We start from the raw sequence: 26,700 nt of genomic DNA on the forward strand, positions 1-26,700 counted from the left end.
CTGGTATCACATTGTTTTGTATCATCTTTGTACAGTACCTGTTGCTGGATTAACACCGACCCAAACAGTGTTCTGCTGTGTCAGTTTGCATGAAAGTTTCAGGACATCTCCTATGTTTCCCAAATCTGTCATTCCTAGTTGGACTCGTAGAGATGAAGAGGTGGGTAGCAGTTCTCTGGTCTTGCCAGCTGGTGATGGTTGGCTTCTGCTGGAGTCCCTTAATTGCTTCAGGGTGTCTCTTGAGCTTCTGCAGCAGTCCCATCACTTCACACAGGATGTTCTTTCTGCTGATCCCACTTAGGGTAGGACATGTGAATTAGCAGGTTTCTTTTTTTTTGGCGGGGGAGGGGGGAAGAAGGGGGTGGGAAGTATGAAGTCTGTCTTTTTAAACACTTCAGTTTGTGTGTTTTCCCCTCTGGACCATTTCACAGGCTGGGATCTGTAAGGTGGAAGGTGTATCATGCAGGTTAGAGAGCAATCTACCCCAAACCCTGAGGCTTTGGGTGGTTATCAGAGGGGACTGTAGTGTGGCTGGAGACAACAGGAGTGCTGCTTCCTCTATAGACTGCTGACCTGCCATCGGTTTTCTTACTGTGAAGCAAGAGCTGGCTTTTTGGATGATTGCTCTCTCATCAACAGATCACACTCCCCCTTGCTCCCCAGGTTTTGTTTCCTCTCTGAATCCTTCAAGCAACACCATAGCTGCTTAGCATGTGTACACAGGCCTGCCCTGAGCCTGAGCATGCTTTTCTCTGGGGCTGACCTGTTGGGCAGAGGCTCACTGAGTATAAAGGGTGTTGTCTCTGCCCTGTCTTTGGCTGGGTGAGTGGCAGGTAGGAGGATGGGTTGATTCAGGTTCTTCAGTAAGTGCTGCCTGAGCCTCAGGTCTGTTCCTTGGGCTTGCTTCAGTAGTGAAGGGTAAATAATACTGGGCAAACAACAGGATTACAAAACTCCTGCAGGTCAGGTTATTCTTGCCTTGAGTTTCAAGCTCTGAATCAGGATCTCCACATGCCTAATAGGGCAGGATGTCTATTCCTGGTCTGGGAGGGCATTGGTCTTGAATCAGACTGGTTTGGGTTGGAAGGGACCTTAAAGCTCATGCAGTTCCAATCCCCTGCCATGGGCAGGGACACCTTTCCCTCGAGCAGGTTACTTCAAGCCCTGTCCAGCCTGCCCTTGATCCCTGCCAGGGATGGGGCAGCCACAGCTTCTCTGAACTGGAACTCTGAACTATTCTGCTGGTAATGCTTTGCACTGCTGAAAACAAGTCACCCCCCGCCCCCTACTTCATTTCCCACCCTTAAAGAGGTGGATGGCCTGCTGTGACAGCTCAGCCGTCTTAAGCAATGGCTTTTACCTGAGGCATGTTGGCCTGTGTGACTTGACACAACTGTTCTGGCTGTGCTGCATATCCTGCTCCCTTATGTTCAGATTTTGCTGCTGGCCAGGGCTGGAAGGAGGAAAAGATGTGGAATGCACTGGTGATTCCCCAGGATCAGCAAGCTGAGGGAGCCTGGCGTGCCCTCCGCTCTATCCTGGACTAAGCCCAGCCCTGGAGTTGTAGCCACCCATCCAGGCAGGAGTTGGCTCATGCCCAGGGGAAGCATTAGCACAAAGCTGTGTTCTGGTGCGGTTCCCCCAGAGTCCAGCCGGGACCAGCAACAGGCAGGGGGTAAAGCCTTGGCAGAGGTTTCAAAGGGAGAAAGCGGGAGAAACTGAGCTGCAAAACACCCGGCTGTGGAGTCAGGGAAGGCATCTGCTCACAGCCCATAGTAAATGGGTGGGAGTTCTCTGTGGGAGCCGGGAGCCAGAGGAAGCTGGACAGAGGGAGCTCTCCTGGTCAGGCTGAACTGCCCCAGGATGGGTGTGCCACAGCCCTGCCAGCATCGGGCTTGGTAAAGCTGGGGTGACCTTAGAGCAACTTCCAGTGCCTAAAAGGACTGACAAGAAAGCTGGAGAGGGGCTTTTGTCAAGGGCATATAGGAACAGGACAAGGGGGAACGGCTTTAAACTGACAGAGGGCAGATTGAGATGGGATCTGAGGCAGAAGTTCTTCCCTGTGAGGGTGGTGAGGCCCTGGCACAGGTTGCCCAGAGAAGCTGTGGCTGCCCCATCCCTGGCAGTGTTCAAGGCCAGGTTGGATGGGGAGCAACCTGGTCTAGTGGAAGGTGTCCCTGCCTGTTGCAGGGGGTTGGAACTGAATGAGCTTCAAGGTCCCTTCCAACCCAAACCATTCTGTGATTCTGTGAAACCAACATTTGCCTGTCGTGCCTGGGACTGCTTAGAGCTGCAGATGTGAATCATCCTGGCAGTCAAGCCCTGCTGGAAGCATCCATCCACCCATGTGGGAGATGGAGGAAGGGGAAGTGGGAGCCTGTGCAGGGAGCATGACTTGGAGTGCTGGGATTTGTGTGGACTCTGGGTTTGTTCTCTGCCTGGTGCAGTTGTTCAGCTCTTCCAAAGTTCCCCTTTCAGCCTGGATCTCCTGGCACTGGGTTCCTGTTAACACAGACCTGCACTGGGATGGTCCCAGCAGGCCCCTTTCACAGCTTGGACCCCAAACATCCCTGGGGGGTAGGTGACTTCTAACTTGGTGAGCTTAATCTGGGGAGTGCTGGTTGGGTCAGAGCCTCCAGCCAGAGAGCACAGGGGTTCAGGGATACCCCACTTGCACCACATGAGTTGCATGTGGGCAGCCACCAGTGGGTCCCTGGGCTGGATCTGGGGCTGGGGCTGCTCAAACCAAGAGGAATAGCCCTGAGGTGCTGCCAAGAGGTTGTTAACCCCCCTAGAAAGTAGGGGTTGTGCTGGGGGAGCACTGAAGCTTACAACTGCCTAGCAGCATCTCCTGCTGCCCGTGCACGTGCTCGCAGCCGGGGAGCAGGACAGAAGGGCTTTATTTCACCTCCTCAGCCCGGTCCTGCTGTGTCCCCCCTATGATGAATGCTGCCCTTGTTCCACACCGGGCACGCCTGGTCCCACCCTGCACCAGCAGCACCACTCCACACCCCATCCCTCCTGCCCGGCTGTCATGGTGTGACAGAAAACCCCCCAGCACTGCCAAAGTGCAGAGCAAGGCCGGTGGCCAGCCCGGGGCTCTTGTTTGCCAAGGCACACAAACCCGCCCTGTGTGCAGCAGGACGTGTTGCATCACTAATTCACAAACGGGGCCCTTGTGCTTGGCACAGCCACTCCTGCAGCCAGCGATGCTCCGGCCTGGAGCTGCCTGGGACAATCCCTTTCCATTTGGATCAGTATTTCTATTTATTGATGAGAATTTCCCTTTTCTCAGTGCATCAAGAATCATAGAACCATAGAATCAGTAGGTTGGAAAAGACCTTTAAGACCATCAAGTCAAACTGTTACTCCAGGACTGCAATGACCACCACTAAACCATGTCACTAAATGCCACATCTACATGGTTTGTGAACACTTCCAGGGATGGTGACTTCAACAGTTCCCAGGCAGCCTGTTCGAATGCCTGATCACCCTCTCCATGAAGAGATTTTCCCTAATATCCAATCTAAACCTTCCCTGGCACAGCTTGAGACCATTCCCTCTTGTCCTATCATTTGTTACTTGGGAGACCCATTCCCACCTCACTACAGCCTCCTTTCCGGCAGTTGTAGAGAGTGATAAGGTCCCCCCTGAGCCTGCCCTTCTCCAGACTGAACAACCCCAGGTCCCTCAGCCATTCCCCATCACACTTGTGCTCCAGACCCTTCACCAGCTTTGTTGCCCTTCTCTGGACCTGCTTCAGCACCTCAATGTCTCTCTTGTAGTGAGGGGCTCAAAACTGAGCACAGGATTTGAGATGCAGCCTCACGAGTGCTGTGTACAGGGGACAATCACTTCCCTGCCCCTGCTGGACACACTACTGCTGATAGAGGCCAGGATGCCATTGGCCTTCTTGGCTGCCTGGTCACAAGCTGCTCATGTTCAGTGGCCATCAGCACCCCCAGGTCCTTTTCCAATGAGCAGATTTCCAGCCAGAGCAAGACCCAGCACTTTGCATTGTTGAACCTCACACCATTGGCCACAGCACATCAACCCAGCCTCCAGATCCCTCTGCAGACCCTTCCTACCCTCCAGCAAATCAACACTCCTGCCCAGCTTGATGTCATCTGCAAATTTACTGAGGGTGCACTTGATCCTCTCATCCAGATCATCAATGAAGATATTAAACACTGGCCCTAACACTGAGCCCTGAGGCACACTAGTGATCAGTCACCAACTAGATGTGACACCATTTACCACTACTCTTTGGGCTCGACCATCCCGCCGGTTTCCAACCCAGTGAAGAATCCTCCTATCCAGGCCATGAGCAGCCAATTTGTCCAGGAGAATGCTGTGGGAGACAGTGTCAAATGCTTTAATGAAGTCCAAATACACAATGTCCATCCTCAACCAGGTGGGTCACCTTATCACAGAAGGAGATGAGGTTGGTCAAGCAGGACCTGCCCTTCATGAACCCATGCTGACTGGGCCTGATCCCCTCATTTTCCTGCATATGCTTTATGACCTCACTTAGGATCATCTGCTCCATGACCTTCTCCAGCACCAAGGTCAGGCCTGTAGTTCCCAGGGTCTTCCTTCCTGCCCTTTTTGTAGAGGTGCCACATTGGCCTCCTGACATCACTGACATCCCAAGTGCTCCCCTGCTTGCATGTGTACATGTGCCCTATGAAGTGTGTGATAGACCATGGGGAACCTACCTCAAGCCATGGGGAACACCCATGACACTTGGAAAGCACCCATAGCACATGGAAGGCATCGCTGCTCCATAGAGAGCACGTGTACCCCCATGAGGAGCACCCTTACAACATGAAGAGCATCCATCACCACATAGGGAGCACTCATCAGCCCGCGGAGTGCAGAGGTGGTCCTGTGGAGAGCCCAACAGCCTGGCTCTCATAAACCCATTGGGCCCAAGATGCAAAACCTTCCCAGCAGTACACGAATCCTAGGTTTTATTTCACAGCTGTAAACTTAAGGGAAGAAATCCTCCTTCAGCCACTTTGCTGGCAGCTATTTGAGGGCTTTAAAAGAACATGTTAAAAACACAGTAACTGCATAGTAGTAAGTCTCTTTACATAAACACAAAGTATTTGCAGCATTTCCAGCAGGGCAGCCAGAACCACCCCAGTGCCAGCACCCACCCCGCAGCTACATCATGGCTGGACGGATGGATCCAGCCCCCTGCTGCCCCCCACCACTGGTGGGGCTGTCCCATGTTGAAGGCAGGGGCTGTGGGCAGGGAAGGGGCAGCTGCCATTGCACCACACACCGTGCTTTGCTGGGCTCAGCCCCAGCAACAGCAAAGCTGTGGCTTCTTTAATTTAATAACCTTATAAAATAGACAGTCTCTGTGAGCTCTCCCTGGAAAACAACCCCCAAGCTTCCTCTCAGTCCAAACTGGTGTTGTGGCGCTGCCTGGCCCCACGGGAAGGAGGGGACCGGCTCCTGCTCCTCTTCCTCCCCTTGCGCCGTGGGGATGGGTGCCGGCCATGCCCATCCCTGCTCCGGCTTCGCTGACGAGCAGGGTGGTGCGAGGGGCTCCTGCTGGAATCCCTGCTGCTGCTGGAGGAATCTGTGTTGTGTCGATGCCGGCCGCTGTGCCGTGATGGCTCAGGGTGCTGCTGGGTCTTCCTTCGGTGGTGCCTATGGGTAAGGACAAGTAAGGGACAGTGAAGACACAGGGAACATCAAGAAGCTGATTCTGGGGATGAAAAAGGGCTTTTGGAAAGCCAGGAGATGCTGATGGGGCATCCTGATGCCAGTCATGATCATGCAGCTCTCCTAAATCCTTCAGCCCATTTTCCAGCAGTGATGCTCTGCCAACCATGAGCTACCTGTCATCTTCGTCCGAAGAAGACTCTGAGGACGATGAGGCAGCATCCCTCTTGTGATGCTTATCCTTCTTCTTTTCCTTCTTATGTTTCTTCTTTTTCTTTTTTTTTTTCTCCTTTTTGGATTTCTTGCTCCCTTCTGGTCTGCAGGGAAGAGATCAGTGAGGATCCCTTCCACACACATCCATCTGGCTCCTCCAAACACTCACCCCCATCCCTCCCTCCAGCTGCATCTCACCACTTCCATCCTTGATCAAGTGCCCATAAAAAAACAGAAAACATAACAAACAGGTTTTGGGGGCAAACCAGAGGTTTTGGGGATGATTCAGGCAGATGCAGAGCAAGCCCAGTGCCAAAAGGAGCCATAGAAGCATTTTGCAAAGTATCTTCCCTGCAAAAATAGGCTATTTCTGATAGTTCCCCACTGAAATGGCAGTCTCCATACTCACCGTTTCTCCTCCACCTTCTCTTCCTTCTCCTGCTTTTTCTTGGAGACAGGCATCTCGGGGCTGCTGGAGACTTTCTGGTGCTACAGTTGGAAAGAGGGAAAAAGATAAAGAGCAAGTCTGTAAGGCTGTAGCTTCAAATTACAAGAAAAAGCGATCTTCTCCTTGTAGCACAGGACAAGGGGGAATGGCTTTAAACTGACAGAGGGGAGATACAGATGAGATCTGAGGAAGAAGTTCTTCCCTGTGAGGGTGGTGAGGCCCTGGCACAGGTTGCCCAGAGAAGCTGTGGTGGCCCCATCCCTGGCAGTGTCCAAGGCCAGGCTGGACAAGGCTTGGAGCAACCTGGTCTAGTGGAAGGTGTCCCTGTCCACGGCAGGGCATTGGAATTGGGTGAGCTTTAAAGTGCTTTCCAACCCAAACCATTCTGGGATTCTACAAAAAAATTAAACTTAATTTGGAAAAAAAAAAAAAAAAAAAAATTGAATAAAAATTAAATTCAGAAAAAATTAGAATACCTACAAGAGCTGTTTCTAATTAAAACCCCACAAATTAACTCTGTGCAGACAGGACACAGGCCTCTGTGCTAGAGCCACCAGCTTTGGTTTTAAATAAAACACCCTGAGCATGGGGCAGGGATTTCTGCCCTTTTTCCACCTTTGATTTAAACCTGGTAAGGAAGATGACAGCACCGTACCGTGAAGATAGAAAGCCCCATCTTGGCAGCCTCCTTGTCCTCCTTGGAGAGCATTATCCGGCCAGCACTGCCGCTGGGGAGAGACGAGTCACCAAATGAAAACAAACCACACAGAAACAACAACAAAAAAACACATTAAAATGGCAAAATTAAACAATTGAATTGCCCTGAAATGGGGCATTTTGGTGCAGAACACCCACTGGTTCCCTGTACCTGGAGCTGCCCAAGCCCACCACCCGGTCCACGTTCTTCTCATCCCGCTCAGTGCCATCCCGCTTGCACACCTCCGCCAGGTCCTGTGGGGTGTCAAGGATGTCCTCAGTGTGTGTGTGTCCCCATAACACCCCACACAGAGCTGAGGGGAGATGACACAGGACGCATGGGCCCCCTTACCTCCCTGCTGAGCCCGGTGGGCTGCCTCTTGAGGTTCTTGTAGCCCCTATAAAACAAAACCCAGGTGATGTGTATATGGGTGGGGGATATCTTGCACCTCCTGTGTTTTTGCGGTGGCGGTGGGGGGTGCAGACTCACAGGGCTGCCAGCATGGCCTCCTGCTCGGCCAGGCGGACGGCAGCCAGCTCTTCCTCACGGGACAGTGCAGGGGCTGTGTCCTTCTTGCCCTTAGCGTACCATGTCAGGTCCTTCCCCTTCTGCCACCGGCCCACCGGCGCCATCAAGGAGTTCCCTGTGGGAGCAAGACATAGTAAAACCCCAAAACATCTATCTGCACCCCAAAACCATGCTGGGGGGACAGGGAGGATGGGGATGGAAAGGGGTTTGGCCAAGGTCGGTCCTCACCCAGGTAGTTTTCACGCTGTTTGTCTGTCTTGACATCCTCCCAGCTGAACTGGTCCTGGCCCCCTCGCACTCCTCCTCGGGACGAGCCAAACATGATGCCGGACCCCTCAGCGTTGGTGACCTGCAAAGGGGCCAGGCCCAGGTTTAGCCCCCCCAGCTCCTCCATGTAGGGGATGATGGGAGGGTCACTGAGTTGGGGGAAGCAAATGTGCCCCCTCTAGAGTTGGTGGGGTAGGCAAATCCTTGGTGAAGGGGGCTGCACAGCCTGGAAGGGGAGGTGCACAACCCTGGGGAATTGTACAGCCTGGAACTGGGGTGGCAGGAAATGGGGGGAAAGATATACTGCCTGGTGGGGGATGCACGGCTTGGGGAGGGGTGGCAGGGCCTGCTGGGGGGGACGGAGAACAGACGGCGTGGGGGTTAATACACAGGTTGAGGGAGGTCCACAGGAGCTGGTGGGGCTGCAGCCGATGGGGGGGGGGGGGTGTGTTGCACAGCCTGAGAGGAGCTGCAGGGCTTAAGGGGGGGGGGGTGGACGGGTGGACGCCACGGGGTAGGAGGAGATGGGAGAGCCTGGGCGGTTTAAGGGGAGCTGCACGACGCGAGGTAACGCAGTGGTGGTACACACACTGGAAAAAGGAGGGGGGGGGGCGGTCGTACGACCCGGAAGAGCGGTTGCACGTCCGGGGGGGGGGGGTTTCGCACGTCCCGGAGGTGCGTGAGCGCCCGCCTCAGGGGTCCCCCCATGACCGGATTGGGGGCGAGGGGGGGGTCCGGGTTCAAACCTTGGGGTCACGCATGCCTCCCCCCGACCCGCGCACGCACCTCGCGTTCGCTCCCGCCTGCGGAGCCCGGTCGCCCCGGCCGCTACCACCGCTCGGGGTGGGGAGAGTGGCTTTGCGAGGCGGACCGTACCACTGCATCAAGGAAGGCGGGGGGAGGAAAGAGCACAAAGGAAAAGCCCGCCTATGGCGGCACCACGAGGAGCCGTTTGCCGGTTGTATTTGTTTATTAAAGGCTGGTTCCGCCGCCTCACTTCTTCCAGAACCGCTCGTAGGTGCCCAGGTCGATGCCCTCGAAGGTGTCCTCCGGCCCGGCCTTGGGCTTGCTGGGGAAGTGCCTCCGCAGCCGCGCCTTGCGCTCCGCCTCGGGCAGCGTGTTGCTGTCGAGGGGCAGCTGAGGGAACGGCGTGAGGCTCCGGCCCAGCCGCGCCCTCAGCCGTCCCGCCTGCCCCCCGCCGCCCGCCTCACCATGAGGATCCGCTTGGGCTCCTTGTAGCGCAGGCGGATGGTGGAGCCGTCGGTCTTGACCAGCAGGACGGGGTAGAGGCGGCCGTAGAGCTGCCTGTGGAGGTGGCAGACTGAAGTGCGGTTAGAGTTGCTGCGGCTGGAGAGGGTGATCACCGGAGGCAGCCTGAGGATGGTGTCGAGGCGTAGGGTGCTGGTGGGAAGGTAAAAGGGAAGTGAGTGAGGTAAGCCATGGCTGTGAGAGCAAGAGATGCCCTCGCAGTGTGTTAAATCTCAGAGTGGTTGGGGTTGGAAGGGACCTTAAAGCTCACCCGCTTCCAACTCCCACTGCCACAGGCAGCGACACCTTCCACCAGACCAGGCTGCTGCAAGCCCCATCCAACCTGGCCTTGAACTGTCAGGGACGGGGCAGCCACAGCTTCTCTGGGCAACCTGTGCCAGGGCCTCACCACCCTCACACAGTAAAGAACTTCTTCTCAGATCACATCTAAATCTGCCCTCTTGTCAGTTCAAAGCCATTTCCCCCTTGCCTGCCCTTGTCTAAAACCCTTCTCCAGATTTCCTGTTGGCCCCTTTAGGCACTGGAAGCTGCTCTAAGGTCTCCCTAGAGCCTTCTCCAGGCTGAACAAGCCCAGCTCTCTCAGCCTGTCTCCATTGCAGAGGTGCTCCAGCCCTCAGAGCATCATTGTACCCTCCTCCGGACTCACTCCAACAGCTCCACACCCTTTTATGCTGGGGGCCCCAGAGCTGGATGCAGGACTGCAGGAGAGGAGGTCTCACCAGAGCAGAACTGACCTGCTGGTGATGCAGCCCAGGCCACAATTGGTTTCTGGGCTGCAAGCACACACTGCTGGATCATGGTGAGCTTTTTGTCAGCCAGCACACCCAAGTCCTTCTCCTCAGGGCTGCTCTCAGTGCAGTCTGCCCCAGCCTGTAGCTGTGCTTGGGATTGCCCTGATCCATGTGCAGGAGGTTGTACTTGGCTGGGCTGGACTTCATGACGGAAGACACAAACCTCCATCACCCCAAAAAAACGGTTCCCAGCAAGGCTCCCGACGACGGGCCCAGCTTCTCCGCTGGTGCACTGCAGCCACTGCCACCAACTCACCTCAGTGCCCGGCTCGCAGCTGCCATCTTACTCCAGTAAGTGAGGGCAGATCAAGCGTGCAAGGAGCTGGCAGACAAGAGAAGGTACGGCAGCCTCCCAGGGGCACCCTAGGAGACACAGAGCTCCTATGGCATGGCTGTAGGGTGATGGCCCCGTCCCCATCACAGTGCAACCTTCCAAGTCCCCTCTCCACCATGCATCAACCCCATGTTGGCTCCCCCCCCTTCCCACCATGGTTTAGACACATAAAGGCCCCCCCAAGTATAGTTTGGCTCCATAACGGTTCCATATATAGCCGCTATGGTTTGGCGCCCTATTGACTCTCCCCATCTCCGCCATGGTTCGGCCCTGTGATTCCCCCCTCCCCATGGTTTAGCCCCATGAAAGCTCCCCCCCATTCCTGCCATGCTTCGGCCCCATACTGGCTCCCCCTGCTCCGCCATAGTTCAGCCCCACAACGGCTCCCCACCTACCCGCATCTTGGTTCGACCCAAGACAGCCTCCCCCACCCCTCCTCACAAATGGTTCAGCCCAGGGCACCGCGTTTCTCCCCGCCGCGCTGTGGCTCGTTTTAACCCCCTTAACTCCCAGCATGGCCAGGTCAGAGCTGACCCGCCCGCAAGCAGCCCCAGGCGCTCCCCAACCCGCACTGCTCAGTCCTGGCGCCCCCACACTGACCATTTTCCCCCCCCTCCCTCCCCTTTCCCGTGGTCTGCCCCACCGCCCTCCGCTCACGTGACCGCGCGGCGCGGCGCTCCTGCTCGCCTGACGTCAGTGCGCGCCGTGGCGGCGGTGGGGACGCGGGAGCTGCTGGGACCGCCCCCTCCTCCGCTTTCCGCCCCCATCCCCATGAGCGGGCAGCGGCTGCGCGGAGCCATCGCGCGGGTGGCGGGTGAGCGGCGGGGTCGGTTCCTCAGGGCCCAGCCCCGGTGGGGTGAGGCGAGGCACAGCCGGCCCCGCCGCGCTGAGGTGCCTGTGAGGGGTGCGGGTCCCGCCACAGGTGCCCGTGGCCGGGCACGCCGAGCTCGCCCCTGAGGGCCTGATGTGGTGCTGAGTCCACGCAGGGCGGGCGGTGGGACATGCTTGGGTCTGTCCCCGCTGCCGTGGTCCCCTTTTCTCCAGCCACGTCGGTGTGGTGCTTGGGAATGGCTCCGGGATGCGCCCGGTTAGATAAGCCCGGGGGTGTGTGTGCTGTATCGGGTGGGTTTCATCAGTGCGTGAGAAAGGGCGCTTGGGGCATGCAGCCTGCAGGTACTCAGATATACAGCTCTGTGTGGTGAAACACTGCGTGTATGTGGGGAGGTGGGTGGCAAAACCACACCTGCCTTAGCTTCACCTCTGTGGAAGTGCACCCGCCTGTATCAACTGGGTTGGACCCGGTGGTAGAGTTAAACTGGTCCAGTTTTGCAGGACACCACCTTGTAGTGACTGCTGGCCCATCTGGCCTGGCCCCAGGTGGTTTCTGCAGTGAAATCACCTTGAGCGACTGGGTCTTGTCTCCTGCAGCATCATTGCTCCCTGCAGAGCCAGGCATGCCCACACTGCAGTCAGCAATGGGGTAATCTCTGCTCTTTAGGTAATTGCTTCTGTGATAAAGGTGGCTTTGACTTTGTGTTCCCACGGGGTCTGGGTTCTGTGGTGGGGATGCTCTGCTCCTGTTTCAGTTTTTCAGGTAATTCCTTTATGTAAGCAGCCCACTGGCAGGGCAGGACCTTGCAGTCCAGCCATCCTGTTCCCCAGATGAATGAGTATGTGAATACTGTGTTCAGTTCTGGGCCTCTCACTATAAGAGAGATACTGGAGCAGGTGCAGAGAAGGGCAACAAAGCTGGTGAAGGACCAGCTGACGAGGAAAGGCTGAGGGAACTGGGGGGGGGGGGCTTAGTTTGGAGAAGAGAAGGCTCAGGAGGGACTTTTTTGCTCTCTGCAACTACTTCGAAGGAGGTTGTAGTGAGGTGGGGTTGATCTCTACTCGGAAGTAACAAACGATAGGACAAGAGGTAACAGCCTCAGGCTGCACCAGAGGAGGTTTAGATTGGATATTAGGAACAATTTTTTCACTAGGAGGGTGATCAGGCATTGGAACAGGCTGCCCAGGGAAGTGGTGGAATCACCATCCTTGGAAGTGATCACAAACCGTGTAGAAGGGGTCTTTAGTGACATGGTTTAGTGGTGGTCTAGGCAGTGCTGGGGTAATGGTTGGGCTTGATGATCTTAAAGGTCTTGTGCAACCTAGTTGATTCTATGGCAGGTCTGGGGTTGTGGCTGCTGGAGCAGCATCACGGTGCCCATGGGGCTCTCCACAGACATCAAGATGCTGAGGGTTTGTCTGCTCTGGGGCAATGCTAAGCTTTGCTGTGTTAACGCAGCTGGCTGGGCTGGGCTTGGTTTTCAGAAAGTGTCCCAAAATTTAGAAAGGTGGGAGTGGTGGCTTCATAATGAACCTGCTGAAAATAGTGGATGGGATTATAATCCTAATCCAGGAGACCTTTCTTGGGGCTCCAGGGAAACTGTCCTTTAATCTTCTTTTCGACTTTATAAGAGGGCTTTACCTTCTCTGTAAAGCCTCTCTGCTAATCAGCATTAATTTTAACTCCTGCGATGTCCTTTGCTTTTCTGGTTGTGTTGCCACCTCCCAGTCAAAATCCAGGGCAAGTTTAGCAGACAGGAATGGACCGAGGAACATTTATCCTCCATCAGTGACCACCTTGTCTTTTTGCAGCTGTTTGACCTCAGTCCCAGCTGGGGCACCTCCCCGGATTTTAGGATCTTGATCAGATATCTGTGCTGCTCTGTTGCTCATCAACTCCAGCCTGCTGTCGTTTTGGTGGTACATGGTGGTCAGGCTGGACCTGAAACAGTCTTAGGAGTAAGGCAGTGGAGATGAGAGATCCTCTGTGCTAGATATTTGCACATTATCTGCTCTGAAAATGCAGAATCTGATAAAAGGGGGGAGAAAAATGAGTTTCTGCTGAACATAAATACGTACCTGTAATGTTGCTGCAGCAGATTAGCTTGAAAATGTGATTTGTAGCTGCCTTGCTGAGCTGGGAACCAAACAGGAGATGGAAAAGCCCCAGATAAACCAGGTCTGGCTTCTCTGGGTTTTTTTTGGCACTTTGCCTGTGGTTTTGGGGGGCTTCAGGTTGCCAGAGGGATCGGAGCTGTGTTCAACAGGGCTGGGGGAGGTGGGATGAGGGGAGCAGAGGATCTCAGTGAGGGCAGTACTATTAGGAGCGATTCTTCAGAGTCAGGGCACGTGTTTAACCGGTTGTGATGCTAGAGGTGAGGGCATCTGCTTCCACGTCTGTGCTGCTCACGTCTCGAGGGGGAGATCATCTGCTCACCCTCCTTTTCCCTCCTTTGCCTCTCCATCCCCAAGCAGCTGCCCCTGTATCCTGCACTGTGCCTTCCGAAAGTGCTCTGTGGGAGCAAGTTTTGCTCTGCTCTGGCAGATTCACGGTTTGCCAGGCGGGTGTTTGCTGTCAGCTGCACACAGGGGCCCAGCCCCTTCATCTGGCAGTGGAAATGCCTTTTTATTTATCCCCCTCTCTTCTAAATTAAGTCTTATTTTCCTTTGCAGATCCCCAGCAAAAGAGGGGGGATACATTTGGAGGGAGGCAAGAGGAAGCACCTGCAAGTCTCTTGGCTTATTTTTAGCCTGTTTCTCAAAGGAGTGAGACCTGTGATTGTAATGTATGTGTCTTTTCTGACTTCAGTTCTGAGTATTTTGGGGAGAAAAAAGGAATAAGGTTAAGGAGAGTGTCTCTATCTTCCCTAGACACCCCACCAGTGCTCTTTCAGGGGAAAAAGCACCATGAGCATTCACAGACAGAGGGGTGGCAGAGACCCTGTGGGGAAACACCACAGGTACTGAGATGTGCTGTCTGGAGGCTTGGGTTTGGATCTGTGGGCAAGAGGAGTTTCCCTGTTGCCTCTGTGGTGGATAAGTAGCCTAATTGTTGACCTGAGCAGTGGCTGGAGGCAGCAGTGGTGTGAACTGCGGTCCAAAAGGAGTATTGTCTGCAGAAATCCTGGCTAAAAACAAGAGCAGATGCCTTTCCAGAAGAGTTTCCAACTGCACAGCTGTTGGGTGTGTAATGTGAGTGCAGCAGCTTCTTAGCCTGGATTTGTGCCTGTTGTGCATCAGTGCCACCGCAGAGCCCGTCTGTTTTTGGTGTCTGTGGGCACTGCTCGAACACCAGCTGAAGCTGCAGTATGAGAAGGAGTGTGGGCTGGAAACCTCCTGGGGTACCCTCCACCTCACCTTGAGTGAGTCCCCTCACCTTGGTGACTGCAGGGGCTGTGTGATCCCGGAGGTTACCTGCAGAGCCGGGGACAGTTTGGCTGTTGTTTGCCTATAGCTTTACCAGCTGGGAGCGTAGGGAGAGGAGGAGAAACCAGGAGAGAAGATTAAAGACCAGCTTTTCATTGGCCATCTTAAACTTGTGGCTCGGTAATTAGGGCTTTAGGCAGCTCACAAATAGCCCAGCTTTCTGCCAGCCGCTCATATTGCTGCTACAAGGGGCTGGACTTCATACCTGAGCTGAAAGGGAGTAAAAGCTCAAGGTAAGGATGCTAAGGGTAAGGATGCTAAAGGTAAGGATTCTGAAGGTAAGGAGCGTGTTCCCAGTGAGTCCTTTCCCAGTTTGTCTGGGGTTGAATGAAATGATTGTAAGGGATTTGGGCAGCCTTGAATCCCCCTTTTTCTATCGGTGCCTGCTCATGGGCGAATGAAATTTTGAGGGAGAAGAGAGGGAAGCTGTTTTCCCTCCAGCTGGGATGGGAGTGTCCTGGCTGGATAGTGCAGTCATGGTCCAGGATTTATGTGTCTGGCACAGCTGGATCACAGCAGAAGCTGTGAAGCTCTTGGAGAGAGTCAGTGCTCACATCTGAATGTCCCCTTCAGGGGCTTTCGGTGGTGGCCAGGAAAGCCAGTGTGCAATGAAGGAGCATCATTTGGGAGCAGACGTGTTGCAAAGTGTGCTGGGGTGATGGGAGGGCTTTGTGTAGCTCCTCTTCTGGATTGCTTGTCAAGCAGTAGTTAAGGTTCACTCGTTGTGTTTAAGTGGGCAAGAGGAACTGGTGGGGCAGAGGAGAGGGAGACCCTTTGCACAGCTTGGCACTGTTGGATCTGGTGCATCTCAGGCTGTGGCACGTGGAATATGCTAAGCTAATGGCAAAAAAAGAATAAAAAATAGTTTCCATTTGGATGGTGATAAAACGTTCTACACCCACATGAGCTGCTGCTGCATCTACTTAGACTTTGTGTATTAATACTCCGTCCTTTCATGCAATACTGGTGTAATTTTCTAGCTGTGGTGCTGGCTGGTGGATGCCTGTGTGATCATAGAGCTGCACAGAAGTGGTTTAGGGATGGAGGCTGGAGTTAGGGAGGCAGCCCAGTGAGGTTACCCTGCTGCAGCATCATTGCCTGACCTTGGGAGAGGCCCAGTTTGGCTTAAGGCTGTTTAAAAAGTGATTTGTAAGGTCAGGGTGACAATGCTCTGATCTGATTTAAAATGGAAGGGCATTATACTGTCTGTTGGCTGATTGCTCCCAGGCCACACCCAGGCACCGAGGTTAAAAATACCCATTTCCAGGGGCTTTGCTGCTGCAGAAAGTAATTGTGGTTCAGGCTTTTTTCTTAATAGGAAAAATCGGCTTGTTTGATTTGCTCTGCTCTCGTCGTCACTTCTGGTTTAGAAGCTTCTGAATCGCCAATGGATGAGGGTTCCCAGTGGTACGCCCTGCACTCTCATTCAGGATTTTGTTCTTTATTCACATGTTGGTGATTAACCTTTCTTCATCCCAGAGAGGCAGGCACATGAAAATGCCCAGTTGTTTTCTTCCTGGTTGAAGAAACTACTGTAGAAAGGTTTCTGTGGCCCCAGGCTGCCTTTTTTTTTTCCTGGACTGGGAACCAAGCCCTTTTCTCCTGGGCTGGAGTTAGTGTTCCAAGGAATGTGGAAATAAACTCCAAAGCATGTTTGTGTCCCCTGTCACACTCGTGTTCGAACTGCTGTTGAAGGCTTTGGGGTTTAGTGGTGAACATGCTGGGCTTCCGGGTCTAGGCTTCAGTACGTTGTCTGCTTGCGGTAAAGGCTTTGCATGGGGATATTTATCCCAGGACTGATAGTGAACTTTTAACTGCCCATCATGGGCTCACAGTTTGTACTTGTAAGGATGTACACATAAGAGGTGTAGGATCTCATGAGCATCCCATCCTTGCTTGGAGCTGCATATGTGTAACACTGGTGGATTTCTGCCCTTTTTTCTTGCAGCATCTCCTGCAAACTCCTCTTGAGGCCTCTCCCTGTGAGAGGGAGGCAGCTGTGACTATACCTGTATCAGTAAGGACTAGCTGGCATTGCCCAGCACATTTGGATGTCCCGTGATGTTTCCACATGCCACCAAGGCACAGACAGCGTTTTCCTCACATTAGAAAAAGCTTTCCTTAGGATTTGGGTCCCAGAGGGACCCAACCCTGCTGACAGAGAACAGAGCTAGGACAGAGCTGGCTTGAATTATGCCAGCTTACTGACAGCTGGAGCCCAGTTTCCTCTCCTTTGGGTTATGTCTGATTTTAACCTCAGTCCCTTGAGGATGAGTGTTCATGCTGCAGTGATACATGCCCTTTATTTGTCCAAGGTATTTGCACCCCAGGTAAGAATGGGGGCCAGCAGCAAAGCAAGGTGAAGCTACCCTACTGCATTGCTGGTGCATTGCATTCTGCTTTCCAAACTGCTGCCTCCCTCCTCAGGGCTCCTACCTCAGGTCTTTCGCAGTGGCACAGAGGTGGCAGCTCCGGCTCTTTGCTGCCAGTTTGTGACTATAATAGTTGCTTGAATTTTCCTTGTATATCCTCCACTTCCAGTTACTTTCTATCAGCTCTAGGCTCGTGCTTTCTCATAATTGCAGATTTGCCTGCAGAAACTTACATCCAACGGTTTAAAAGATAGATGCTGTTTTGTGGGGCCAAGCACCCCTGGCAATCCATAGCTGTGTTTTTTCATGGATGTTTCTAACCAAACACATATTTTTCTGTCTTTCTAGCCATGCAGGGACCAAGGCCAGTGGTTCTGAGCGGCCCGTCAGGTGCAGGGAAGAGCACTTTGTTAAAGAAATTGCTTAAAGATTATGAGAACATCTTTGGCTTTAGTGTCTCCCGTGAGTATCTATATGCCTCTGCCGAAGGGCAGTGCAGTTTAGGGCCGCAAGCCCAAAGCCTGCTTTTGTTGCGGTGTTCATGCCCCAAGTAATGCGCTTCCGTGGCTTGCCTGTATCCTAGGACCTTGTCTGTGGGGCCTTTGTGGTGTTAAAATAAGTCAGGATGCCTTTTACTACCGGTATTGAGTGGCAAGTTTTAATATTTGTCTGGAATAGCAGACAAATCTTGCCTGGTCTCGTGACCCCAAACACCTCCAAACACAGCTCAAGGAGGTAATGAGATTTTTCTGAGTGATTCGTGACTCTGAATTAACACCTCTCCTTCAAAAGCCAGTTCTTTCCATCCACCTGTGCAAGCTGATGAGGATTTCAACAGCCCAAGGGTGGCACGCCAGAGGCTTGCACTTAAAATTAGAGTTTTGTAAAGCCTGCCTCGTTCCCAGGTCTGTCAGTGGAACAATTCACCTCATCACCTGCGTACATTTCTCCTGCCGTTACTCTGGTGGTTTGTTAGCCTCTTCTACGTTGGTCCCTTAAGTGCTGGCCAAGGGTCCTTTGTTCTCTGCCTGGGGTGGTTCCCAGTCATGTGAAAATAACCCCTGGCCAGTCGGCTTGGTCTGCTCCTGCCTGCCAGCAGTGCTGAAGTCCTCCTGTGTCCGTAACAGAGGATGTAAATGCATGGAGTTTTCCTCTGGCAGGTTACCTGTTGCAATACTAATCCTGTTCTCCTTTTCTTGAGTGATACATTAAAGGTTACTGTAACTCTGTGCTGTGTCCCCAGCTCATTCACATGATTTTTCCTGGAGCTCTGCAGGGTATTTTTCAGTATGTTACCATAATGTTTTTAGTGTCCTAACCATTTTGGATACTGCAGTTGAAATTCTTGTTCTGAGATCTGGGTGATCTCCATGAAAGAGCAAATACTGGGTGTTTAAAGATTTAACGTTACTGGAGATATAAAAAACCTCCACAGCTTAAAATTATCTTTCCTTTTGTGTTTCATCCTATGCTCTTGATTCAACCGAATCTCTCTTCTAACTCCAAACTAATGTTACCATTTTCCCCAAGGCTGCCTCTTGGTGGTTATTTTTTTCCTAAATCTCCATAGGCCACTTAGACCTTGGCAACTGGTGCTTTATAAAAACCTTGACCGGGTGATCAGAGCCTTATTGCATTAGGTTAACTCCTGCTGGGCCTAAATAAAATAATCAGTGTTGCCCTCCACGTTGACTGTCAGCTCCTTTTTGGTTTTACAGAGCATGTGCTTAAAATAATACCAGTTTGAATGACTTCCAGCAGGCTTCAAAGGCTGTCTGATTTATTCACCTTGTGCCCTTATTCATTAAATCTGGCTATTTTAAGCACCTATGTGGGTGATGCATGATCTTTTCAAATGAAGGTAACTCTGTGAAGTAGGGCACCACTAATTCCCCTCATCTGAGGTGGAGGTCCAAGTAACATGTCTAGTATTACACAGGAAGGCTGTAGCAAAGCTGAAAATTAACCCCAGCCTGGTAAGTCCCACGCTGACCACTCAGCCTCTAACAATCTAGGCTGCTTTCATACTATCTAGGATTCTTTGATTACAGGCCAGTCCTGTGTGGTGGTGTTGTGTTAAATTAGCTGATTCTGGAAGCTTTGATAATTTTAAGTAGAGGATCAGCTTACTACATGATTGGGTTCATCTGCTGTGTAGTGCTTTTATTTCTTTGATACTCTTACATCCTTGGGTGATCTACAATATTTACAAAGCTGGGTTCTTTTGCTTACAGATACCACAAGGCAGCCAAGACCTGGAGAAGTGAATGGCAAAGGTGAGTGTGCTGCAGTTGGGCCTGTCTCACCAGGCTCTGCACATAATTCCTGCAGAAAATGTTTAAGCTTTTGTGAACTATGTGCATAGATCCCCTCTAGTAAGTAAGGTAGTCCTATATTTATGTTTACAGGGTGCATTTCCTTAGGCAGACATTCAGTAATTACGTATTTTAGAATGGGTATATATACACGTATATAAATATGCATATATACATTGCACTTGGCCTTGTTGAACTTCGTGAGGTGGGCCTCTGCAGACCCTGATGAAGTTCAACAAGATTGAGTGCAAGGCCTTGCCTTGTATTTGTGCAGCGCAGTCCCAAGCGCAAATATAGGCTAGGGGAGATTGGTTTGAGATCATCCCTGAGGAGAAGGACTTGGGGGGGTTGTTTGACGAGAAGCTCACCATGACCTGTCAGTGTGCGCTTGCAGCCCAGAAACCAATCATGTCCTGGGCTGCATCACCAGCAGATTCTTCCCCCCCTCTACTTTACTCTGGTGAGACCCCACCTGCAGCCCTGCATCCAGCTCTGAGGTCTCCAACAGAAGAAGGAAGTGGAGTGAGTCCAGAGGAGGCCGCAAAGATACTCCAAGGTCTGGAGCACCTCTGCTATGGAGACAGGCTGAGAGAGCTGGGTTTGTTCAGCCTGGAAAAGAGAAGGCCCTGGGAAGACCTTACAGTAGCTTCCAGTGCCTAAAGGGCTGACAAGAAAGCTGGAGAGGAGCTTTCGACAAGGGCAGGTAGAGACAGGACAAGGGGGAATGGCTTTAAACTGACAGAGGGGAGATGTAGATGATATCTGAGGAGTAAGTTCTTCCCTGTGAGGGTGGTGAGGCCCTGGCACAGGTTGCCCAGAGAAGCTGTGGCTGCCCCATCCCTGGCAGTGCTCAAGCCCAGGTTGGACAGGGCTTGGAGCCACCTGGTCTAGCGGAAAGTGCCCCTGCCCACGGCAGTGAGGTTGGAACTGGGTGAGCTTTAAGATCCCTTCCAATCCAAACCATTCTGGGATTCTATGATGCGCACACTTTTGTTCTTTGTCTCGGTGGCAGTGAGACTGTAGCCGTTACTGTTCTGCAGCATGTGCCAGGTGTTGGAGAGGGGATAATGAGGAGGGATTTACTTGGCAGAGCAAAATCAAAATTTAATCAGGCAGTGATACGTTAACAGAGGCAGAGCATGTGCCGTCAGTGTTCTTTTCTGGACACTGTCTCTGTGACTCAGTGACCAAAGCTGTCAAAGCATGGCTCAGTTTAAGCACTCGAGTCCGTACTTGGCCCGTGAGCGTCTTGATTTTCCATAGTGCCAGGTACCTTTTGTGAGATACCTCAAAGATAGACCTGCTTAATTCGATGTCCTTATTTGTATTAGTAGCTTGTGTCCAGCTACTTTTCTGTTTCCTGGTTTGTTTGCATATTTTGTAAAGAATCAGATGAGGTTTGTTTTTAATTTCCGATCACAGTTTTCACTCTGAAGTGAAAGGGAGGATTTTAAACAAAAGATAGAGAACCATTCCTTTTTAGTTCATTTGATTTTGATGTTCCCTTTTATCTGCCTCTCTCTGTGTTGTCCCATTATAGTCTGTAATCATAAACACTTTCAAATTAAGAGCCTTGGCAGTCTAGCTGTAATGTGTTCCACACCTGTGGGCACGTTGGGGGGGTCCTGTTCCACCATAAAGGGTATGAAACAGCAGCATTTTTGGCCACACAGAAAGCTCCAGAACATTTTGAACAGGTGTCTGAGCGGTTGGTATAGAGAAGGGATTCTGTATACAGTAATTAGGAAGTAGATATCTGCAGTCTGACGGTGTTGTCCAAAGCAGATTTTAAGTTGCTTCTCCCGTAAGCACCCACAGATGTCATTTTGACCATGAATTTTACCTTCAAAGCTGTTAATTCCTGTGGTTTTCCCATTTTTCCTATCCAGATTACCACTTTGTGACAAGAGAGGAAATGCAGAAAGAAATCGATGCTGGTGAATTCATCGAGCATGCAGAGTTCTCTGGAAATATGTATGGAACAAGGTACGTGGCTCAGACACTGTGGCTGCTGAACTCAGGCAGTGCTGTGAGCTGAGATAATGGTGACTTAGACACACTCTCTTTCCCTGAAGCACACAGATTCTTGCCAATAAGCAAAACCTTTAATTTTGGCAGTGACGTCCTTATCAGCTTTATTAAGATGGCAAAATTAACTCGTGCAGAGAGTTAGCTTGTTGTAATCAAATAATCATCGTGTTACAAGATCTTCTATAGCCTTCAGTATTTGAGGGCTGCTGAAGTAGTTCATATGCTTAACACTCCTCCTGCACAGGGGTGATTTTTATGCTCCTTAGTATTTTCCAGGTGCTTGCAGAGCAGGGTGGGCAGAATGGAGAATTACTTTCTAATGATGCGAATATGATGAATTTGGGAGCAGAAGCTGTAACTGTGTTGGCTGTTGTCAAACAAATTCTTGTGCTGCTTTGGTAAAGTGTCTCCTATGAACAGATAAATTGCACAGCACCCTTGACTGTGGTTAAAGAGTTAGGTGGATTTTAAAATAGCATTGCCCTCGGCGTTGGAGCTGGTGATCAATAAAACATTAAGCTGCAATGTTAATTAGAAGTCAGATATCTTATATAATTATTGTGAGAAAATCGTGGCACTGTAGTAATGGACCTTCTAAGGAGGAAAGTTAAATATTCCTTGAGATATTTAATTAGTTGTGTTAAAGAAACTTTCCTGCAATGCTTTTCAGAAAGACGTAGATCCCTTAAAGAGCTAAATGTGCTTTTTCTTGAGGAGTTTTTGGAGATGGCATTATTCATGGGAGGTCCCAACATAAGGCCCCCAGGCTGAATGTGGTGTAGGTGTACAGCTCTGAAGGAACGTTTGGTGAGTCTGCATTTCAGTGTGAAATGGTGAGCTGTTTCAGTGTGACGTGCACAGGTGTCACTTGCTGTCACCGCAGCTAAGGGTAGTCTTGCCAGTGGCCTGGCCATGCTCCCTCTGAGGCTGGTGGAGGGGCATGATCCCCGCTGCCCTGGCCTTGGTAGTTCCAGTGTTGCTTGTTTGGTAAGATAAGGGAAAGCTGACAGCTCATCTTCCAAATACCCAGTATCAAGGAGAGACTGAGTTCAAGCTCCTTAATCCCTGACTTCATCCTGTGTAGGACAGGCTTCCTTCCCTCACGTGGGTCCTGCTTAATCCAGCTGGCCACAGCATGGAGGAGACAGCTGCTCTCCAATGCCCGATATGTAGGTGGAGTTGATTTTGGTGCCTTTCCCTCAGGGTGGGTGGTGAGAAAACATCTCTCCTCGGCCAACTTCCTTGTAGGAATTCAATACTTTAACCAAATTAAATGACGTGTTTGTGTTTGTCGATTGGTTGTAGCACTAGTTAGTTGATATCTGGTGATACCACATGAAGCCTGCAGTTTTCACAAGGCAAACCAAGCCATTTTGGGGGAGTGCTTGTGAATTTGTGGTGGATTGTGCTCAGATCTGGGCTCTTGTTGCTCCCCGATTGGGCAATGCAGCAAACCTCTGTATTTTTATAGGGTACATAGCTGGTCTCACAGCTTCGTTCAGCTTTCTCCTTCCTGTTGGGGACATGACCTGTGTTATTGGACTCCCACATCAGGAGGAAAGTCACCAGCCACCTCCATCCTCCTGCATGACCCCATCATAGTGGTGTCTTTGCAGGCAGTACACCCTTCTGCACTGACCACACCAGCTGCAGAGCCGGGACGGTGCCTGTCTGCCTGCTCTTCCCCACATCCGTCATGAGGAGCTCACAGCATCATCACTGTGGCAGGCTGCTCCAGTGCTCATCTCAGTTTGCTGGAGCTTTTCTGGGCTTGCAGGCTCCCAGAAGTCTTTACAGCTTTCTCGGTTTGGGCGCTGTTCCCTATTCCTGCAAGGCACCTTTTGCTTGAGCTGCCTCTGTCCTCTCCAGCTGTTTTTCCAGTGAGCCATCATGTAACTGTGGTACCTGTGGCATTGCTGATTTGGGGGGAGAATTTTAGGTGTTCAGGAACAAGCTCAAGGCAATTCCCCCATGCTGGGGAAGAGATACCATATGTAATGACATATGAGAAGTGCCACTTCAAATATTTTCTTAACTGTGCATCTTGTGACCCAGGCAGGAGTTTCCATCTCAAACATCCTTCAGGAGAGCATGTGGGTACAGAAACTGGTGGATCTCTGAAACAGGAGGAAGGAAGCTCATAGTGGTTTTGCTCTGTGCTGAAGGTTGCTCCTGTGTTTGTTGAAGGCAGGAGCTTTACAGCTTATGCTTGAGACAGCCTGCTCATGAGATAGTCATGAGTTATCTATTTCCACACCTTCCATTGTGGTTTTGCCAGCCTCTCCAGCAGAAGACAGCAGGTCCCTGCTCTACCCCAGGGATCCAGAGGACATCTGGGGAAAGAGAGCTGCTCAGCAAGAACAGAACAGGCTCTCCTCTCCTGCCACAATTTGGGCACATGGGAGTCCTGTGAGGTGAAGACCTGCTGTTAGAGGGGGACAACCCAAGCCCCCACTGCTGTGGCTGGATGCTCTGACCCCTTCCCTCTTTGCTCTGTCCCCAGTAAAGGTGCAGTGCAGGCTGTCCAGGCCCAGAACCAGATCTGTGTCCTTGACATCGACATCCAGGGCGTGAAGAACATCAAGAAGACAGACCTGAACCCCATCTACATCTCTGTGCAACCTCCATCCATAGACATCTTGGTGAGCGACCGCCTTCCTTTGCCGTTAGGCAGTTAGAGGTAATCAGCGTCTTGCTCTGAAGTGATGGGGGACCCCCCTCATTGATTCATCTGTATGGTTTTAAGGGCTGTAGAACAGGAGGGGAGGACATTTCTGAGCATACCCTTACCTCTGCCCTGTCCATCTCCCCAGCGTCTGGCCCCCAGGGGATAAATCTTCCTGTGCTCTTTTTTGAGTCCCTCCTGTACAGTTTCCACACCTTGGCGTGTTTGTCTGCACTGGGTTATAGACTCCATTGCAGCATGGCCAGTCTTTAAATGCATTAGTTGTGCTTAATGCTTGGGAGAGGAGAAGGTTAAACCGAGGGAATCTGGCTCTCTGCAGCACTGGAAATCTTGTACCCCTCTGGCCTTATGGGGCCCTATATAATAGCGATTGCAGTGTGCCTTTCACAGAAGTGAAATCATTGCCATGGTGCAGAGATGGATGTGCATACATGTATATGCAACTTGCTGAAGCTGTGCAAGGAGTATGGGCAGTAAAGGCCACAACTCTAGCTCTCCCCTCTTGCTCTCATTGAGTTTGTGGAGGAGAAAGCCTACACCACCAGTTGCCAGAATCCAGCAGAGTGATTTAATCTCCCAGCAGTACCTGCAAAAACCCAAACCAACCCAAAAGCAGGGGGAAAACAAGAGACTGGCAGCCAGAGCTCTGGGTAGGAGATTTTGAGCCCAAACGCAGCTTGGCAACTGGTTTGCTCTGGGCTGTAAATGAAGCCCCTCACCCTTTGCAGAGTGTTATCTCATCTGAGGTGGTCACTGGCAGTAGGAAATGGCAAATGGCATTGGCTTGTGGGGCGGGTGCTGGTTTCTGTGTGCAGCATTTGGAGCACGTTTCTTAAATGTTTTTGTCACTGTGTTCAGGAAAAAAGACTACGTGATCGAAAGACTGAGACAGAAGAAAGTTTAATGAAGCGCTTGACTGCAGCCCGCATAGATTTGGAACTTAGTAAGTGCAGGGGCCTTTGAGTGATGTGCACTAGGAGAAGGGAGATGCATTGCTGATTTAGGAGTTGATTTTTGTGTGAACATCTGACTTGCGTTCTGAAAGGAGCGCTGACAGGGCCCGGACATCACCTGAATTTGATCTAAGCACCATACTGCATCGTTTCCCTCTGCAGTTCCTTGTGAGGGGTTGGCAGCGGGGCTGAAATAATAACAAAATGCCATGGGCACTCAGGTCATACACAAGAGATGACACAGGGCACAAACACATTCTCAAGCTCTTAACTCCCTATCGCTGTCTCTTTCCCCAGGTAAAGAGCCTGGCCTGTTCGACTTGGTCATTATTAATGATGATTTAGAAAAAGCCTATTCTGAATTGAAGGAGACACTCCTGGAGGTGAGTTGTTGTTCAGGGCTTTTTTGCCCCACTCCCTGGGCAGGGATGACCTCTAGGATGAGCAGGTGAAGGTTTGTCTATAGGTGGCCACAGAAGTGTGACCACATGCGCACACTTGATATGGTTTGAGCTGCTGAGTGACATAGCTGAGCATGGATCATGTATAAGCAATGGTGGATCAGTGGCCTAAGAGTGGGAAATGGGTCCAGTACAATACTGGGTTGGGGGCAAAATAAACACATGTCGCTTGGCAGTATGGAAGGGGTCCACCTTTTTTGTGGCCATTTTTGAAGAGCCTTAAAGTCAAGCCTTGCCTTCTCCCTGAAGGCTCATGTGTAAACTCTGGGCTTGGTCCTGCAATGTTGTGGAGCTGGTCTGAGGAGATGATCTCTTGTGGCCTCCAGAGCTGTGAAACTTAAGAGTTGTTCCCAAAGAGTAGCAGATGCTCAGTAGTTTTCCTGGTCTCCTTGCAGGAAATCAAGAAGACCCAAGAATCCAGGAAATCCTGAGCTGAGCCTGCTTGGATGTTTTATCTTTGCACATCATTCCCGAAGCACGTGACACCCATTTCATTGCGAGAGACATTCCCTTTAGACTGATCCTCCTCCCAAGTTACTCTAGGATGTTTCTATTAAAAGGAAAGAAAATGAAACCCTGTCACACTTGTGCTTGTGTTCGTCACAAACTTGGTGTGTGCTCTCCCAGGTTTGTACCTCAGGAGGATGCTTTGGAAGTGATTGTGTGGTGTCTGCTGCCAAAGGGCAGAGCCATTCTGCGAGGCAGCAGAGGAGCTATCTGGGCAGCTGTGGCCCCAACACATGGCTTCGGATCCTGCTGCAGTATTTGTGGAGGTACATGTTGTGCCAGCTAATGCTGCTCAGTACAGGGGAGATACTTAAATTGATGTGACACACCTGCAAACAGAGGGGCTTACACCTTCACCGGCACCCGATGTCACAAGTGTTGGCATCCTCTTCTCCCTCTTACTTCTGCTTCTTTTTGCAGGTCTGGCTACAGCTCCTCAAGGCGTTTCTGGCTGTCAGTGCCTGCCTCTGTGGTGGTGTATTTTGTTGCTGTAGCAGAGCAGCACAGCTTGGCTCTAGCCACAGCCCTAGTGAGCAGATGGGTTTGTTTAGTAACCCAAGAGGAGAAGGGAATGGTTGCAGGAGATGATCTATTCACTGCCTTGTTTTCTGGGGGAAAGGTACTGTCAGCTTCTCCTCTGCCATCCTGGCAGCAATCTTGTAATTCATGTGTACTTGGTCCACTTGAGCTTAGGTGCAGATAGATCTTTAGATGCTTTAAAACCTATAAGTTGGGGAAAACCAGATTCCTTTCCCAAGCTGTGCAACCTTTTTGTTGATGTGCTTGAGGACAGCAGTAAAACCCTTCTCCTAAGAGGGATCCATGTGATCTAGCTGCTGTCCCTCATACTGGTCTCTGGCTTGAGATACGGAGAGCTTTGCCTGGTGGGGGC

General features: G+C 51.6%; 3 protein-coding genes across 5 annotated transcripts; 1 reads left to right on the forward strand and 2 right to left on the reverse strand.

Annotated features, from left to right (window-relative positions):
• Positions 1–5,200: 5,200 nt before the first annotated feature.
• Positions 5,201–8,065, reverse strand: CUNH1orf35 (chromosome unknown C1orf35 homolog). The gene is made up of 8 exons (XM_061354737.1): positions 7,794–8,065; positions 7,527–7,680; positions 7,389–7,434; positions 7,209–7,291; positions 6,996–7,068; positions 6,302–6,381; positions 5,856–5,996; positions 5,201–5,664 (listed from the first exon to the last, which is right to left on the reverse strand). The coding sequence occupies exons 1-8, from the start codon at positions 7,957–7,959 to the stop codon at positions 5,409–5,411; spliced, it is 999 nt and encodes a 332-aa protein (XP_061210721.1). The 5' UTR covers positions 7,960–8,065; the 3' UTR covers positions 5,201–5,408.
• Positions 8,066–8,783: 718 nt separating this feature from the next.
• MRPL55 (mitochondrial ribosomal protein L55) lies at positions 8,784–10,907 on the reverse strand. Of its 2 annotated transcripts, none has more exons than XM_061354741.1 (4): positions 10,884–10,907; positions 10,149–10,255; positions 9,044–9,233; positions 8,784–8,969 (listed from the first exon to the last, which is right to left on the reverse strand). In XM_061354741.1, exons 2-4 carry the CDS (start codon positions 10,172–10,174, stop codon positions 8,826–8,828), a joined length of 360 nt encoding a protein of 119 aa, XP_061210725.1. In that variant the 5' UTR covers positions 10,175–10,255; positions 10,884–10,907; the 3' UTR covers positions 8,784–8,825. The 2 variants fall into 2 exon arrangements, with proteins under 2 accessions (XP_061210725.1, XP_061210724.1); XM_061354740.1 differs by lacking the exon at positions 10,884–10,907 and adding an exon at positions 10,571–10,610.
• Positions 9,106–25,875, forward strand: GUK1 (guanylate kinase 1). 2 transcript variants are annotated; one of them, XM_061354739.1, is made up of 8 exons: positions 9,106–9,244; positions 17,204–17,317; positions 19,090–19,131; positions 21,060–21,156; positions 23,705–23,843; positions 24,746–24,830; positions 25,138–25,223; positions 25,697–25,875. In XM_061354739.1, the coding sequence occupies exons 2-8, from the start codon at positions 17,206–17,208 to the stop codon at positions 25,730–25,732; spliced, it is 597 nt and encodes a 198-aa protein (XP_061210723.1). In that variant the 5' UTR covers positions 9,106–9,244; positions 17,204–17,205; the 3' UTR covers positions 25,733–25,875. The 2 variants fall into 2 exon arrangements, with proteins under 2 accessions (XP_061210723.1, XP_061210722.1); XM_061354738.1 differs by lacking the exon at positions 9,106–9,244 and adding an exon at positions 10,919–11,040.
• Positions 25,876–26,700: the final 825 nt, after the last annotated feature.

This window comes from Neopsephotus bourkii, unplaced genomic scaffold (genome assembly GCF_033783945.1).
Source record: "Neopsephotus bourkii isolate Nb327-2 ecotype Australia unplaced genomic scaffold, CSIRO-AGI_Nbou_v1 NB_745, whole genome shotgun sequence".
NCBI lineage: Eukaryota > Metazoa > Chordata > Aves > Psittaciformes > Psittacidae > Neopsephotus > Neopsephotus bourkii.